Below are 19,430 nucleotides of genomic sequence, written 5' to 3'. Positions count from 1 at the left end.
TGTAACATAAAAACTGAAAGTAAAAAAAAGAAAAAGATATATGTAAAGGGATTCAACCACTTGACCCTTAGATTACCAGTCTCCTCTCTTGCTGTTGCATCAACCACTCCCTGGAAACTGCACTAACATTAATGCTTCATGCCTCACCTGCACATGACAAAAATGCTATTTTTTCTAACCACTTGGCCGTATGAAGCTCCCACTTCTGTCCCTTTCATTTTTGGCCAAGCACGGGACATAAAAAAGAAGGATGAAATTGGTTTATGATGAGTATGCACAGTCCCCTTTTGCGATGTGCTGTGAGTTGATAGAAGTACAACTGTGAACGTGCTGTGGAATCAACACACACAAGACAACATAATTAATGGTAACCTCCGCAGAGAACAACACTTCTGAATCAGCAAATCTCCTATAATTTTGAAAGTTACCTTTTTAAATGCAGTTCAATGGTTACCCGTTACAACAAACATGTAGTAAGAACACGTGTCTGTAATTTCCCAAACGTCGTATGCATAGACAAAGTAAATATGTAATATGAATATAATAGAGGGAAACATTCCAAGTGGGAAAAATATATCTAAAAACAAAGATGATGTGACTTACCAAACGAAAGCGCTGGCAGGTTGATAGACACACAAACAAACACAAACAAACATACACACAAAATTTGTGTGTGTGTTTGTGTTTGTTTGTGTGTCTATCAACCTGCCAGCGCTTTCGTTTGGTAAGTCACATCATCTTTGTTTTTAGATATAAATATGTAATATGTTATAATTTGACTCTTATTAGAACCGTGACTTGAATAACTCTTATCTTCTGTCTCAGATGGACTGCGGAATAAATAAAATAGTGTATGCTGAAACACAGACTAATATTATTTAAAGAGAATTGGAATGTATATATATTTAAGAATTTTGTAATTAAGTTGAATTAAATCTGAATCTCAACTAATAATTTTTTGTGTCCAATATTTAACCAAGGTCGTATTTTTACTGTGTATAGTTAAGGATAACAGACTGGCTTTATTTCATGTATTTTTAATAAGTGTGAATGACAAATGGGGTGTATGGACCTGGTGCACACACTGCCCAGTGGGAAACCAAAGTATTGATGGGAACCACAGTACAAGGAACACAAGAAATACTATCCTGAACCGAACACCAAGCTTCCTCCAGGGCTCAAAACCGTGCTAATCATTTAAATAAGATATTCTAAAGCTTCCAGCCAAGGCAAGTAGGCATAAATCCAAGAGCTTTCAGCCGAATATTCCTCAATCACTGTCAAGTGCTAATTGACTGCAGTGTGGTTACTGGTGTCATATTTTTAGAGCCGTGGAACAATATGCGGCATCACCACCGGCACTCAGACAATATTTTTGGCTCACATCTACTGAACTGGCTTTAATCTCTCCATGTTCTCATTCCTCGCTGTAATCAGCAGCAAGCTGCTTTTTACTGGTTGTGACATTAACTTTTTATTCCTGTTGTTGTGGTCTTCAGTCCTAAGACTGGTTTGATGCAGCTCTCCATGCTACTCTATCCTGTGCAAGCTTCTTCATCTCCCAGTACCTACTGCAACCTACATCCTTCTGAATCTGCTTAGTGTATTCATCTCTTGGTCTACCTCTACGATTTTTACCCTCCACACTTCCCTCCAATGCTAAATTTGTGATCCATTGATGCCTCAGAACATGTCCTACCAACCGATCTCTTCTTCTAGTTAAGTTGTACCACAAACTTCTCTTCTCCCCAATCCTATTCAATACCTCCTCATTAGTTATATGATCTACCCATCTAATCTTCAGCATTCTTCTGTAGCACCACATTTCGAAAGCTTCTATTCTCTTCTTGTCCAAACTAGTTATTGTCCATGTTTCACTTCCATACATGGCTATGCTCCATACAAATACTCTCAGAAACGACTTCCTGACACTTAAATCAATACTCGATGTTAACAAATTTCTCTTCTTCAGAAACGCTTTCCTTGCCATTGCCAGTCTACATTTTATATCCTCTCTACTTCGACCATCATCAGTTATTTTGCTCCCCAAATAGCAAAACTCCTTTACTACTTTAAGTGTCTTATTTCCTAATCTAATTCCCTCAGCATCACCCGACTTAATTCGACTACATTCCATTATCCTCGTTTTGCGTTTGTTGATGTTCATCTTATACCCTCCTTTCATGACACTGTCCATTCCGTTCAACTGCTCTTCCAAGTCCTTTGGTGTCTCCGACAGAATTACAATGTCATCGGCGAACCTCAAAGTTTTTATTTCTTCTCCATGGATTTTAATACCTAGTCCGAATAACATCGGGGAGAGGCTACAACCCTGTCTCACTCCCTTCCCAACCACTGCTTCCCTTTCATGTCCCTCGACTCTTATAACTGCCATCTGGTTTCTGTACAAATTGTAAACAGCCTTTCGCTCCCTGTATTTTTCCCCTGCCACCTTCAGAATTTGAAAGAGAGTATTTCAGTCAACATTGTCAAAAGCTTTCTCTAAGTCTACAAACACTAGAAACGTAGGTTTGCCTTTCCTTAATCTAGCTTCTAAGTCGTAAGGTCAGTATTGCCTCACATGTTCCAATATTTCTACGGAATCCAAACTGATCTTCCCCAAGGTCAGCCTCCACCAGTTTTTCCATTCGTCTGTAAAGAATTCGCGTTATTATTTTGCATCCGTGACTTATTAAACTGATTGTTCGGTAATTTTCACATCTGTCAGCACCTGCTTTCTTTGGGATCGGAATTATTATATTCTTCTTGAAGTCTGAGGCTATTTTGCCTGTCTCATACATCTTGCTCACCAGATGGTAGAGTTTTCTCAGGACTGGCTCTCCCAAGGCCATCAGTAGTTCTAATGAAATGTTCTCTACTCCCGGGGCCTTCTTTCGACTCAGGTCTTTCAGCACTCTGCCAAACTCTTCACGCAGTACGATATCTCCCATTTCATCTTCATCTACATCCTCTTCCATTTCCATGATATTGTCCTCAAGTACATCGCCCTTGTATAGTCCCTCTATATACTCCTTCCACCTTTCTGCTTTCCCTTCTTTGCTTAGAACTGGGTTTCCATCTGCGCTCTTGATATTCATACAAGTGGTTCTCCAAAGGTCTCTTTAATTTTCCTGTAGGCAGTATCAATCTTACCCCTAGTGAGATAACCCTCTACATCCTTACATTTGTCCTCTAGCCATCCCTGCTTAGCCATTTTGCACTTCCTGTCGATCTCGTTTTTGAGACGTTTGTATTCCTTTTTGCCTGCTTCATTTACTGCATTTTTATGTTTTCTCCTTTCATCAATTAAATTCAGTATTTCTTCTGTTACCCAAGGATTTCTACTAGTCCTCGTCCTTTTACCTACTAGGTCCTCTGCTGCCTTCACTACTTCATCTCTCAAAGCTACCCATCCTTCTTCTACCGTATTTCTTTACCCCATTCCTGTCAATTGTTCCCTTATGCTCTCCCTGAAACTCTGTACAACCTCTGGTTCTTTCAGTTTATCCAGGTCCCATATCCTTAAATTCCCACCTTTTTGCAGTTTCTTCAGTTTTAATCTACAGTTCATAGCCAATAGGTTGTGATCAAAGTATACATCTGCCCCTGGAAATATCTTACAATTTAAAACCTGGTTCCTAAAACCATTATGTAATCTATCTGAAACCTGTCAGTATCTCCAGGCTTCTTCCATGTATACTTTTTATTCCTATGGGTCCTTTATTACACTATCTTGTCCTTTATTACACTACCTTGGATTCCAGTAACCTTCATCATGATAAGGATGTCATTGGATGCATTCCCAAGCAACTTCAGTCAATTCTCTGAATAGTGTAGTTGCAGACATCTTGTTTTCAGTCCAGGATTGCACTATTGTGTATACTGTCTGCTCGATGCAATAGTGTCCACCTTTAGCTATGAAGCCTAAATAATATTTCACAGCCCTAATAAGCTGGAAGTCTGAAGAATGATTTGATGTTATGTCTCTTCAGGATGTAGCTAATCTTCCCTGTCACTGACAGACAAAAGGGTAAAACATAAGCTTTTACTCTGTTTCTTGTCAGTGTTCTCCTTGCAGATACCCTGTGAAACTGTTTAATACTTATGCCTCTTAACACTCATTCTCATAGCAAAGTTTTCATAGGAGGTTTTGATCTTGTGGCAAGTTTTCTTATCCCAGAGACAGCTTTCGCTCAATGAACCAAGATAGTAATAACTGTGACCTTTTAGTTGGCCAGTTGTTTGTTGGTTGTTTGGTGGTTAAGGGACTAAACAGTGAGGACATCAGTCTCTCATTCAAGGGATACTCCATCTGGAATTAGTGACATTTGCCAGAAATCTGACTGAAGTGTGATACTACGTAGAATTGGTGAAATCGAGGCACTGAGAGCAATATTTATTCCAGAGATGACAAATAATTGCATGAGAAAAATAAAATATGTGTGTCTACAGGCCAGTGTGGAAAAGGGACCCGCAGGGCTCATCTGCAGTGAGAGCCATCTTCCCCAATCTGAACCTTCAACCAACCTGACACAAGGGTACGACAGTAATGAAATAAACAATTCCTTCTATCTGAGTGGAGAGGAGCTCATAACAGCAAAAGTGGAGAGGCTTAAATCATAATGAACAGCAGTAGGACAGACAACAGCAAAACAAAGTGATAGGAATAATCAGTGTGGTAGGTGATTGGGTCCCAATAAAACGGAGTAAAAGAGGAATTACCAGAACAGATGACAAGAAGGTAAATGACCAGCATTCCCCAGGCCCAGCACGCAGCAGGAGGCATCTCAATCTCAACAACCATAAAAGCAGTTTAAAATGTTAGACCTGAAAATAAAAACTACTTTCATAGGGAACAAACGAAGAGCTATCTCAACTGTCAGCACATCATCCACCAGAGGCAGAGAATCCAGATGACCATGCTTGGTGTGGAGAGGAGAGCAAAATAAGGGGTTGGCTCAATACATAATATAAAACTATGGGTTAAACTGATATGACAGATGCAGAGGTGATGTAAGATAGTACATCCCTTCTGGAACAGGTGGAAGAATGCCAGGCAGATGTGCTCCCCTTGATAGCACAGAGTTTATTAGGGATGGCAACAACCTACCAGATGTTGTTCTAAAAGTCAGTAGAGGCCTTATCTGTACTTGCAATTCAATGCCCAGGATCATCAAAGTGAATGTTGGGCGAGTAATCGCTTCTCTAATGAAACAGTTGGCCAGTTTGCTCTCTCTGATACCCACAGACTTGGGACCTACGAATAGACAATTACGCCAGCAGTATGAGCAAAATAGGAAAGAAAATCATGAACAGAGAATATCACAGACCAATAAGAGTAACATTGATCTATGCTCTTGAGACTGCTCATACAATTTCTACAAACTAATAAAAAGTAGCACCCCATTAATGGATATCAGTTCCACCATTAAACATTACTTGTTCTCGACAATGAATATTGCTCTTGACTTGAGGGAGATGTAAAAACATATCCCAGCCTACCCACAGTTTCAGAGTCGTCAGTGTAAATTACAGTAGCACCTTGATATGCCCGAAGAACTGAGAGGAACAGACGCCAACAGTTCATGCAGATGAGTAAAACTTTAAGCCATTGACACAAATCCCCCAACAGGTCATGCAGATGAGTGAAACTTTAAGTCATTGACACAAATCAGAGTTAAATTTGTGGTCTGGGTACTAAAAAGGAAGAATGTGCAGGATACACATGAGGGGCACACTGCGAGGGAGTTATAAGGATGCCCTGGCAGAGGATACTGAGGTGTATTCCAACAGGAAGACCTACCCAAGGGGAAGGATCAACACACTCAATATGAAAAAATAATTTGCTAAAACAGATGATAAGAAAATTTTCATAAGGTGATTCTGTAAGTAAGCAAGGGTTGATACCACTGGAACTGAAGAGGTAAGGTCCCTGTTCTGTGAGGATAGTGTCCACCAGACTAGTCCGGAAGATGGCAGTGGCCAGTTTTACTTCACAATGATGTACTGAGCTCAACCATTTCAGAACTGAATGTTCCACTGAGCTTTAAATCTGGCATCCACAATTCCGTCTATATGAGACCAGGGCCAGGTAAATATGAAGTAGAATAGTGTAATCCATATCCCAAGGGATGTCTTAAGTTGACAAATATACACTGAGGTGACAAAAGTCAAGGGATACCACCTATTCCCATGTGAGTCCTTTTGCCTAGCATAGTGCAGCAACTTAACATGGCATGGGCTCAAGAAGTCATTGGAAGTCCCATACAGAGATACACTGCCTCTATAGCTATCCAAATTGCGAAAGTGTTTCCAGTGCAAGATTTTGTGCACCGACTAATCTCTCAATTACATCTCATAAATGTTTGGTGGGATTCATGTTGGCCAATCTGGGTGGCTAAATCATTTGCTCAAACTGTCCGGAAGATTTTTCAAACCAATCGCGAACATTTGTGGCCTGGTGACATGGTGCCTTGTTATCCATAAGAAATCTATTGTTGTTTGAATACCTGAAGTCCATGAAAGGCTGCAAATGGTCTCCAAGTAGCCGAACATAACCATTTCCAGTCACTGATTGATTCAATTGGACCAGAGGACCCAGTCCATTACATGTAAACACTGCCCATACCATTATGGAGCCACCACCAGCTTGCACAGTGCCTTGTTGACAAGCTGGGTAAATGGCTTCGTGGGGGTCTGTGCTACATACAAACCTTAACATCAGCTCCTATCAAATGAAGTCAGGACTCATCTGAGCAGGCCAGTGTTTTCCAGTGATCTACGGTCCAATCAAAATGGTCATGAGCCACAGGGAGGCACTACAGGCAATGTCGTGCTGTTAGCAAAGGCAGTCACTTCGGTCATCTGCTGCTGTAGCCCATTAATGGCAAATTTCGCCACACCATTCTAATGGATACATTCAACATATATTCCACATTGTTTCCTGCAGTTATTTCACACAGTTTTGCTTGTCTATTAGCACTGGCAACTCTATGCAAGTGCTGTTGCTCTCAGTTGTAAACTGAAGGCCGTCAGTCACTGCGTTGTCCACAGTGAGACATAATGCCCAAAATTTAGTATTCTCAGCACACTCTTGATAGTCCACATCTCGGAATATTGAATTCCATAATGGTTTCCGAAATGGAATGCCCCCTGCATATAACTTCAAGAACCAATCCAATTCAAAGTGAGTTAATTCCCATCATAACATAATCATGTCAAAAACTTTTTCACATTAATCACTTGAGTACAAATGACAGCACCTTCAATGCACTGCCTTTTAAAACCTTGCATACACAACACTACCACTAACATCATCTGCATATGTACACATCACTCCCCAATGACTTGTCACCTCAGTGTAGTGCAGCATTGTCAGTTTTTTTTATCATCAAGGAGCCCCAAATTGGGATTGTGCTACAATGTCCAAGCACTGAGCATCCAAGCTGAGGTATGGGTCAGGATGAATTGTGGCACAACAGAAATGCATGAACCACATTTCTTGGAGGAAAACTGGAAGCCATGGGAAAGAGTACAAGCAGCAGCCTTTTGGATGGCTTCATGGAGCTGATGTTCAGACAATGCTATTGATCCAAAAGTTGTCAACACGCAGCATGGGTGTAACCACTAGTCCAAAGAAGATCACTTGCTGACTGATGGCAATAAGAAAGATTAACACACCTACTCTAACTTGAAACAATAGGAGGGACAAGAACTTAAAAATAAAAAGCAGTAAGGAGCCTCCAAAGCCCCACTCATGGAGGATTAGTAAAATGTGATGGTGTCAAGCTGTGTTGTACGCCCATGCAGGTCAAAAATGACTGCAATGAGTTGTTGACATTCAGAAAAAGACTGTCGGTTTGCTGTTTCCCAAATAACCTGACACTCAGTCAGGCTGATAGGGGGATGAAAGGCTCCATAATTCGAATGTTTGGTCTACCATCCTTTCCCATAGTTTACAGAGCACATTGATGAGGCTAATGGGTGAGGTGAATTGGCAAGTAGCTGTGTGCGTACATTGGGTTTCTGCCTGGCTTATGGATTAGAATAATGACACTATCTTCCCATTGTGAAGGGAAAACACTTTCTACTCAAATGGAGTTGAACACTGAGTATAAGAAGCCTGTGAGCAGCACTTAAGAGTTTGGATCATCTGGTTTTGAAATGAATTGGGGACTGGGGTTCTATGATGAGGTGAGTCTTGAACCTGAAACAGTTCCCAGTCAGTGAAAGGTTAATTAGATAATTCAGGGTTACAGGGAGAAAAGGATAGTGGAAGTCTTCAAACTGTCTTTCACGTATTTGGAAGAAAGCTGGGTAAAAGAGGATGCCAACGCTGTAACAAAGGGCGTCATGAGGTCTTCAGTAAAAACCAACGCATCAGTAGAAATCCCATCATGAAGCAGAACACCCAAATCAGCTGTTAACAGATCAACAGACTACAGAACTTGGTCCACAACACCTGGGATAAAGAGGTCTAAATTGCCCAGGAAGAGACGTATCACTCACACCATTCCGTCTCAGTGTTTTTAATTGGGTAGTGAGACTTTGCACGGAGTCACTTAAAAGTGATGAGGGCAGTTTGTGAAAGATGTCACTTGAGATGTAGATTTTCTGATGGTCTTAAATAGTTGTTGCAGTATATTTGGTCCAACATAGTACCAACTGCTGGTAGAGGTAACCCACAGAAAGGGGGGCAGCAATTCCAGTGCAACAGATGGTTGCGGTGGAGACATCACCGACAAACTCATCGATACAATTTGACTGAGAGGGAACAAAGATGGGGATAGATGTATACAGGAGCCAGCAGGTTCTTCAGTGGGCCCAATGTGGCACCTGGTCCATCACAATGTGATAGGGAAGTGGCATGATCAGCAGAAAGCGATCAATGTCACAAAGACATGGCATAGCTACCACTGTAGTGAAACTACATGATTGGAGAAAGAGATTAACATCTGTAAATTAAAAGGTGCCATGGGTGCCATGAAAGTGGGTAGGTGTACAGTCACTGAGAAGGCTCACATTAAGATCAGACTGAAGTTGGTCAAGCAACAGGCCTCTAGTTGACAACGAGGTACTCCAGCAAATGGGATCTTATGTTTTTAATTCCCCAAGTAGGGGAGGAGTTATTGGATTAAAGTAGCTATGGTTCAAATGGCTCTGAGCATTATGGGACTTAACATCTATGGTCATTAGTCCCCTAGAACTTAGAACTACTCAAACCTAACTAACCTAAGGACATCACACAACACCCAGTCATCATGAGGCAGAGAAAATCCCTGACCCCGCCGGGAATCGAATCCGGGCGCGGGAAGCGAGAACGCTACTGCACGACCACGAGCTGCGGACAAAGTAGCTATCTCAAGGTACATAAAGGCCCATGCTGGCAGTAAATAGACACAGCAAATGGTATTTGACTGGGTCATTTGCACTCACACTGCTGTGACTTCCAGTGTTATATGGAAGTGAATCCATTCACTGACGATATCTGTGAAAACCAACGTACGAAATCCTCTAGATCCTCTCTCTGGGCCAGTACACTTTCTATAAGTTACAATAACCTCAAAGGGTTATAGAATAGTCATCAGTGAAATGCGTTTCTAGAAGAGCAACACAGATCGCGGAACAGGAAGACATTCGGTGATGCAGCTCTGGCAGGTGACAGCGATACATTTGCAGTTCCATTGAATTACTGCTTTAAGGGCAGCCTTGTTAGACATGAAGGACCCAAGAGGACAGGTCACACCGCAGTAACACCATCTGCCACAAGTGAGCATTGAACAACATTGACGAAGCTGGTTCTGAGTCTTATGGCGTGGAGAGACCTGTCATCTCCAGGGTCAACAGAGTATCCTTCTCTCACAATGTCTGAATTTTCTGCATTTTCTCCTTAACTTCTTTAGAGTTAGGGCTCTTGTGAGAGTTTATACGCTGTGAGTATAGGAAGTGAAAAGGAGCCAGCAGTCCTGAGACCTGCAGTCCATGGTTTCTTCAGTCACTGAGTAGTATCATGTCACTGGCCTATGGATTTCCAGGGAGAAGTTTGACCCTAAAGAGAGCCCTGCATCAGTAGACACTGGAGGGGGACATTGCTTCTCTGGAGATGATGTTGCAGGAACCATACGAGGAGGGGAGGGGGGGGGGGTGAGGATACATAATTCTGAATTAAATTCAGGATTTTTCTCATAAGCATTAGAAGTGTAAAAATTTATGTACCCTATCATCTAAAAATGAGCAAGCACATATATAAATAATTTTATTATAATTTCAATAGTAATTAAATGGGATGAAACTGGTCCATAAAGCTGCTATTTATATGAAGATGGTATACTATACATGATCAGATGTTTGTTTTCTATTTTTAGTATTTGTTTGAGGTATGCCTTGGGCAGAATGTGTTGAATGGAGTTCAACAGCATAAATACCTACGTCACATCAGGTGTTGAATGGAACTATCAATGTCCATAGGAGTGCCAAAGGTGGATCCAGAGTACTCCATACCTATGTACTCTGTGGATGTGAAAGACAACAATGCTAATGAAGAAAGATGTAAGAATTAATGTTAAAACTGTTCGTTAGTATGAGATTAGCTACTGTTCAAACAGAAATTTTATGCTAACATGACTGCAACAAAAGTACAGTACATCGATATTAGGAAAAGAAGAATTACATTATTCAAGAATAAGGAAACACTTAATCACTACTGATGTGGGTTTCATTTGAAAAACGAAACTGCTGCAATTAGAGAAATGAGAATAAGCAAAGTAGTTAAACTTTGATAAATATTACAAAGTTGTATGTTTCGAAAATCTGGAAAGGAGAAGTGATATATTGAAATACTCATCACTTTAGTTCCAACTCGGATGCTAAGAATTGCCTTTCAGAGAAAGAGGGAGGTGAGGGCTTATCTCCCTCATGGGCTAAAGCCTAAATCAGGGCCATAGAGTCACGGTGGTGCTTAACTCCTGCTTATATGTCAGCAATGCATCAGTTTCATTTAGCCAACAGGATGATTTTTTGACATAACCAATGAAAAGCGAGAATACAGGCAATGTATTTCTAGTGCCAAATTTGAAACCACTGCCTTGTTTGCTGTTCACTGAGTTTCGAGACATACATTTCATTATTGCAGTAGTGAATGCTACAAAGTTAACTGATTTCAGGGATTTAGTTTTGCATTGTGATGTCAGTTGTTGGTGAATGTCTCATGGATCAACTGCAGAGAGACCAAAATGTATCAAATGTGGTGGTGAACTGACACTTAAAAAAGAGTCAAAAGTTTGAGAGGATAGAATAATCCAGAAGTGCAGCAAAAGCCACCGCTCAGGTGTGAGTGGATCAATGCTTTTTAACTCAATCATGAGAGAAGGTAGGTGGTGAATTTTATTAATAACAGGGTAGCACATTCAGTCTATTAATAAAAACTGATCCACTTACCTTCTCCCATGATTTAATTAAGACACTGATCCACTGACCTTCTCCCATGATGTAATCAAAAAACATTGATCCACACACTTTCTCCCGAGATTTAATTTAAAAACACTGATCCACTTACTCAGTATGCTCACACAGATCAACTGTGTAGTGACACAGAGAAGAGAAATATTTCACTGCTTTTTCAACACTGTACTTGATTTGCAAATACTGGCACAGTTTAAATATCTGGAAGAGGAATTAAATTTATAATCTTCATCTATGGCAATGTTTCACCCTTTCTTTTGAATGCATTACTTTGAAAAATGTCTTCTGCTTGCTGCCCTCTCATTGCCTGTGTACCACAAACAGCCGACACACCTTTTATTGCCATAATGCCTCATGGCAAGCAACGACAACATCCCTCCATGGAACACGGAAGTACACTACTGGCCCTATTCTAGACTTTTACCCCCTCAAGGGTCAATTTGCTTCCACAATTACCAGAGGTCAAGATCAGAGAAATGGAGAGAGTAACAGCTCGAGGTTCTGATGATGACTTGACCACAGCAGCGACAAAATTCGATACCACTGAGATAGGATATAAGTGATTGTATCTGTTTCAAGCTTCAAAATATGAATGGTATGATCAGAGACGTTAAGTTTCAGGAACTGATGATCATTAATAAAGGTAGCACACTTCGAGGATTTGAGGGTCTCCTCAATTGACACGTGTTGGGAATAATAATATTTCAATACTCTCTATGTAATGTTTCGCTAGAAATGATTTTCCTCTGCAGCCTAGACTCTTCAGACATTCTGGAGTACTCTGTCAGGGCTAATCATTTTCTCTGACTAACTGATTTTTGGGAGTGGTTTACTTCTTCTGTTTCCATCAGACACCTTACTCCAGTTTCAGTACATTCTTTCCGCAATACTATATTCACTTCAATGAAAATCTCCTTTTCTGTCATTAACCAGACTTTTAACATTTGCTACATCCATCACTGTTTTTAGTAATGGTACATATATCCACTTTTGCAGTAATCCACAACTCCTATGACTATGACAGCCAAAGTTCAATTTTCCCTTGTCTCTGTTATCATTATAGTTTTGGCTACGGTTAGTTTTGGCACAGTCAAGGTCTTCATTCTTTCTGTAGTTTATTACGAGTAGTCCACACTCAGCAACATGTATGTGCCCTCCATGCAGACTCGGAAACAGACATCAAAAGTTTTCGAGAGTACCTAGCAGAACGCTCTCATAATTTTCTGGAACTGCTACAATCCAGTATACCATCTCTAATGTGAAAGCTAAGGAAGCCACCCTGTCAACTCTTCTTACATTCTGCTATGATTCACATTAATATTATGCTAATGAGAATTTCTTCATTATTAGATAACACCATTGCATTTTGTCTTGGTATTGGCAGATTCTTTACCAGTGGGATGTGTTATTCTCCTCCAACTGCAGCAGTATTTTTTGACTCAGTGGTATGTGTTTCTTGAGGGTATTTTTGTTCTGTAATTTTTTTTTTTCCACCACACGCGATTTGCTTTATTGAGGTAAAGCACCATGAGTGATGCTGATGATGCTTTACCTCAATAAAGTGAAATGCGCCTGGTAAAAAAAAAAAAAAAATCACACATTTTTGTAGTTGCAATGACAGAACAAAAATACCTCAAGAATTATAAAGCAACTACAGACACCATGGCCACACAAATGAAGAATTTAAGGTATGTGTTTGTTCATATTTTTTTCATGTAACAGTTCAGTTACCTATATTCTAAGAATATTTGAAGACCATACCACCTGCTCCTATGCAGGTGCCGCACAGAACTTGTGGTTATGAAACAAAAGAGATTAGGCATGCACAAAATTAATTGTACAAGCATTCTTCTTTTACATGATCCTGCGAATGAAATATAATGATTTGGGGAGGGTGGAGTGTTGGTGATGGGGTGGAAGTGTGAAAGGGTATACAATATTGGAGCAAGATACCTACTACTACAAAATTAGATTTGTTTAAAATTATAAAAAATAAAAAGGCTATGAGCCCCCCCCCCCCCCCCCCCCACCTCAAATTGAATAAATATTTGTTTTTTAAATACATCTTAATTTCTGTTTTGGCATGTTACTCCCACACAATGATGAACTCAAACTACTGTTACACAGATGTTCTACTGTATGTCTGTGTGTGTGTGTGTGTGTGTGTGTGTGTGTGTGTGTGTGTGTAAAGCTTCTATAGTTAAAAATGCAACAGATATGATTGTAATCCTTTGTGAGCAACTTTACTGTATTTTAATTCAATGCATGACTATAGAGCAAATTATTTATTTTATTTGTTTTTTACATTTTCAAAAATGAGCTAATACAAAATAAGCTGTCCGGAAAGAAAGGAGGACTCTTAACAAGCACAGCCAATGTCTCTAAGTAATTGGGGAAGTTGTTCTCAGATGGAAGAGATGATGGTATTCATTTGCACTATGTAATACTGGGAGCTCCTCCAGAATCTTAATAGCTTGACATGCATTGATAAGGCACAAGTAACTAACTATGTACTGTATAATGTGGAATATACGAAGCTGTTTTTGTCCTTGATCAAGTACCATTTCTTCACAATCCAAATCTTGTTTTATAGCAGCTCAGGGTAGCCATGAAGTCTGAGGCGCCTTGTCACGGTTCACGCAGCTCCTCCTGTCGGAGGTTCGAGTCTTCCCTTGGGCATGGGTGTGTGTTAGTTTAAGTTAAATTCAGTAGCATGTAAGCTTAGGGACCAATGACCTCAGCAGTTTGGTCGCATAGGCTCTTAGCACAAATTTCCAAAAATTTTTTGTAGTTTGTAACTTTCCATTTGATAATGTGTCACCGTTGAGTAACAAAAATTACTGTTGTTCCTTTGATTTTCTGTGTTGCATGACAAATAATTCTTTCTGTCTTCAATTATAATGATATTTACAAAGACAATTTAGGAGAAAATCTGAACACTACACAATTTTCTTTAATATTGAAATAACACTGCAGTTCACTAAATGGCAGAAAACTCAAAAATTTAACTATGTAGAAGCAGAATTTTGTTGCAATCTTTTTAATGGTTTCATAAATTTGGTGAGACAGGTTATTTACATGTCAAATCAACACAGAAAAAGATCATTTTATACCTCACCATCTCATATTTTCTTGCAATTTGACACAGCTGTACTATTGGTACAGACTCAGAAAAACATGAAATTTTACTGAGGTATGTCAACTCATTTATGGATTACAGAGCTATAAAGTTATCATAAATGGGCTCAAAAGCAGGGAATGGCAGCTTTTAGACTGACTGTAGAAGCTTTCCTAATTGAACTAGACCTGGGATAAATGCCTTTTTGCAACATTTTTCATGCCCTTTTTATGGTATACAATAATACATAGGCTAACATGTGAACATTATTTTTGAAACAAAATTCAAAATTTTAATTTAATTCTTTTCGAAAAGTATATATTTTAAAATTTCCAAATTTATACCATGAGTAGCTAGTATTATTGTAAATCACAGACAAAAATATAAACTTGGAATGATATCTTCATTAGTAAAAATAATTAAGACTGAAGCTCTCTTTCCACTAATTCAACTTTGTTCTCATGTTAATTATTAAATTAATGATATTGACATTTTCATGAAAATAACATGAACACTGTTCAATCAAATAAAGAGAAATAAATATTCTATGACAACACCAACTATTAAGCAATAGGATTTGTTTATCATTTTAAATTTGAAAAGGCTTCATTTGTTTGGTACACACAACTTCCACATCGAGTATAACTTCTTCCAGTAGGAGCCACAGGATTTACTTCCACCAGAATATGCATTACTGATACCCACAGAATATCAGCAACTGTTCACAGAATCATTAATAAACACATTAAGAAATTCAAATATGGTTGATGGTTCCCTTTCAACAAAATGTTTAAACTGAAGAAATATCAGCATTTCTTAGATCTGAGAAGGTTGCAGATGGCCCAGCTGGATGGAGAAAAGTTATTTTTACTTCATAATGTTCTTCGTTTTTCTGTAAGGCATACCCGAGCCATCCCTTTGCTTGACAGACAACAGTGATGAAGCCTGATATGTCTGCTAATTTTAGTCTACCAGGAGATTTGCTTTTCGCAAACTTCTGAATAAAAAAAAAAAAAAAAGTTTTTCACCAATATTTTTGATCCAGTTTTTGGAACAAATGCACAGTATTGATGAGTTCCTTTGATAGTCAATACTTGTTCAAAGTGATTTTTCAAGAAGCATTCTGATTCGGCATAGTCTTCCTGAGCTGAATATGCAAAGCCTACATTGGTAATATTTCCTACTGCCCATTCAAAAAATTGCAGTGGGGTTCGTATTTGGTTTTCATAGGGTCTTTGCAAACTGGCACAAGCTGCCAGTCTCTTTCCAGATCCTCCAACACCATTACTGGCTCCTTTGCCATGTGTTGTGGCAAGAAAGTGCCACTCTGTTTGCATTTTAAAATCTTCCTCATGAAAACAGAGGTTTAGAAGTTCTTTTTGTTTTTGTATTGGACAGCAGAACGATCCGAAAACACAATAACTTTTTTGGAAGGTTTTGAAATTCGGCTGTCAGAAAAGCTTTGAGTTTTGTTTGAAAACTATATCTACCACAACTGTGTTGTGCTCTAGTGACTCAAACAGCTAATGAACCATGTTTAGATCTCAATTAGCAAATTTTAAATAAACCTATTTTTGTGCTGGAAAATTTACCTTTAAAATTTTTGTTTGTGGCTTCAAGGTTTACACAATATGAGTCTCTTCAAAATCTTTGATTTACTTGCATCTGATTCAGTAAATGTCACACAGTCTTTAATACCTGATGTTCCCCTACTAACTACATCATTCATAAAATGAAGAGACAAGTCCCGCAGTCTCTAATGGGAAGTTTTTCCCTGATTTTAAATCAGGACCTTCCAAAAGGTCTTTCAGAATTCTATCTGACTGCCCGGCCATGTAGTTCGGCATATTAAATTCACACATTATTTTTCTAATGCTCCTGGTATTTACAACTTCACATTTCTCAACATCACTATTACTTTCTGATGACAAACTTTCGGCAGAAGCAGAAAAAGTTTATGTTCCATAGTAGTGAAAATTTTTCTTACTTTCAATGTGCGATATTCCTCTTTGACCAACCATTCACGAGGCATATTAAGCGACTGAACAACCTATGAAGTAGTTATAAATTCCGTATCACTGTGTAGGAATGTTTCTGAGTGAGAATGATAATGTTCAACATTTTTTGTCAGTTAGGAAGCGTGCATTTTTTAACACAGTAATTTTTCTCCGATATTTATCACATATTTTTGAACCACTGACTATTTGCAAATACAAATCAGACATCCATGATGTCTGAGCTCTCTGCTGTTGCTAACAAAGTGACTTCTTTTCCATAACAGACTGCACCACTGTATTCTCAATGTGTCTGTTTCCATCTTGGGGACAATGTGTCATTTTCCATCTTGAGGGAAAAACCCTCAAACACACTTAATGTTAAAACAGAAAATCACTTGTTACAAACTAGCCAGTTACTTATACATTTTCATGATTGATTTTAAGACACTTTACAGCTTTCAGTAACACCTTGTTTTACTGAAGTGCTAAATATTTGGCTTAAACAATAAGCAATCATTAATACCAGTTCACAAGTAACAAGCTTACTACACAAAACCAGCTCTTAAACTAAACTCCACACCGTAATGATGTCACACATCCCAAGACCCTTATGGCACTGGTCACAACAGGTGGGTGGGATCGGACGCCTCTGTTGACCCTCCCAAATTTAAATTTTCGCCTGTGATTTACAACAATACTAGCTACTCATGGATTAAATTTGGAAAATTTAAAATATGTATTTTTTGAAAAAAGATTAAATTAAATTTTTTATTGTGTTTTGAAGAGAATTTTCTTACAGTACTATATATTATTCCACATCACAGGAAACGGCATGAAAAATGCTGTGAAATGGGATTCATCCCAGGTCCGTAGCTCAATTAGGATAGCTTCTACAGCAGTTCTAAAACCTGCCGTTCCCTGTTTTTGGAACCACTTATGGAACGAGTTGACATATATCAGTAAAACTTAATAATTTTCTAAGCTATGCCAACAGAAAACCTGTGCCAAATTTCAAGAAAATCCGAGATGGTGAGGTTTAGGCCCTGTGCTGATCTGACATGGAATAATCCGAAAGATAAACCGAGCAGGTCTTACTTCAGTTGACTACACTTAGTACACTTTTGAAAACAAATATCTTATATTTACTAATATAATTGTACTACAAATTCATTTCAATATTGTCACACTCACCAACATCATCCTTTTTGCAGACTGTGTAATGGACATTTGACATTAGGCAATCTAGTTGCAGATTAACAACAATAACATTAGACCATAGCACACAGTAAGATACTAAAATATTTCTGACTATAAGCAACAATCTTTAGTTCAGTTCCTAAGGAAACGGAAAAATGTGCTCAATTATACACACAGCACAGAAAAGCTCATATTATACTCATTTTAATGAAGACGTACACCCTCTGAGAAATAAGGTACCTCAAACATAAGTTTGCCTTTTACGTTCCAACCACTACTAATAAAAATTACATTTTCATTGGTATTGTTTTGAACAGGAGGTTTAATTTAGAAATTGACCTAAGAGCTCGAACGTTACCCTTACCATCCCTGCAACTAAAAGTGTGCACAGTTAAGTACTCACTTATTTCAGAAAGCATGTTAACATTGCCGGCAATGGAGAAGTCTCTTGTCATATGTCAACTAGCGTATCGTGCGTATTTCGCAGGGGAAAAAAACTGGACCGTTTCCATTAAACATCACAGACGATGATATATACTGAAGGTAACATTTGTTGCTCTTTCAATGACAATCTCACCTTCCTACCGTGACTAGTTACTACGAATGTTGGCAGTTTATCGTTGTTAATGGTACAGTTTCGAGCACAGCCTTGAGCCGGTATAATGTAAATAAAGTGTAATATTTGGAAGTAGAAATGAAAACAACATCAGCCAAACACGATTAACATTAATACCCACAAAGGTTTTATTCATCATCACACTGTTTATCGCACAACTAAATTTGTAAAGAATAATGCTAGCAATATGCTCATGGTTGGGTCAGTATCTACCGGTACTGTTTTAATTTTTATTTAACACATTCCGCACCTAATGTTTATTCTATAGTGATCAATTATCTGATTTATTTACCATCTTAGTTAACATTTAAAGGAGAGTTAAACAACACTGACAATGACCGTACATACTAACGATACAAAACTCCGCTACAGTATAACATTATCCACGTTAAATGCAGATAACATAGCCGCAATACGCAGGAATAATTAAACACAATATAAGATTTGGCACGCAGCTGCATATAAACCTATAGGGACGGTATTCTATACCAATAGTATGTTTATAAACAATGAGATCATTACCAAAACAGTGCTCTCGCGAACAGCCTGCGAAACAGTCTCGCGAAGCTGTGCCGCCATCCCTGGTTTCCTCAAGCCTCTCGTAAATTTTCGCTCACTCATTTTGCTAGCTGTCATATCTCACTTTACTAAAAAAATAAACAATAACTCATACAGCAGCATCAACCCCTTCCCACACTCTGCACCCGACTCAAACAACCCACTGACATTGCACAAAGATATTCCTGAATTCACAAAGATATGACACAAAGACATCTGTCAAAATATTAAAAGCCAAAGTTACAATGTAAACAACACTTCAGTCCCATTATCTATTATGTATTGAAAATCGTCAGAGGAAAAAAGTGTAACTTCTCTCTCTCTCTCTCTCTCTCACACACACACACACACACACACACACACACACACACACCTTGCTACATTTGGTACTCAATAGGATCTGTACAGAAAGGGAAGTAACCATAAACTTTAGAGACGGTTCCAGAATGAGATTTCACTCTGCAGCGGAGTGTGCGCTGATGTG

General features: G+C 38.8%; 1 protein-coding gene across 1 annotated transcript in view; it reads right to left on the bottom strand.

Moving 5' to 3' along the window:
* Window positions 1–19,024, bottom strand: part of LOC124615809 (dedicator of cytokinesis protein 9) — a 343,132-nt gene extending 324,108 nt beyond the window's left edge. The window contains exon 1 of the mRNA XM_047143949.1: window positions 18,911–19,024. Within this exon, the coding sequence (XP_046999905.1) occupies window positions 18,911–19,024 (114 nt within the window). The remainder of the gene's footprint in view (window positions 1–18,910) is intronic.
* Window positions 19,025–19,430: the final 406 nt, after the last annotated feature.

Source organism: Schistocerca americana, chromosome 5, assembly GCF_021461395.2.
Source record: "Schistocerca americana isolate TAMUIC-IGC-003095 chromosome 5, iqSchAmer2.1, whole genome shotgun sequence".
In the NCBI taxonomy this organism is placed as follows: domain Eukaryota; kingdom Metazoa; phylum Arthropoda; class Insecta; order Orthoptera; family Acrididae; genus Schistocerca; species Schistocerca americana.
Note: the sequence above shows the minus strand (reverse complement) of the source record. Positions and strands in the feature narration are given on the sequence as shown.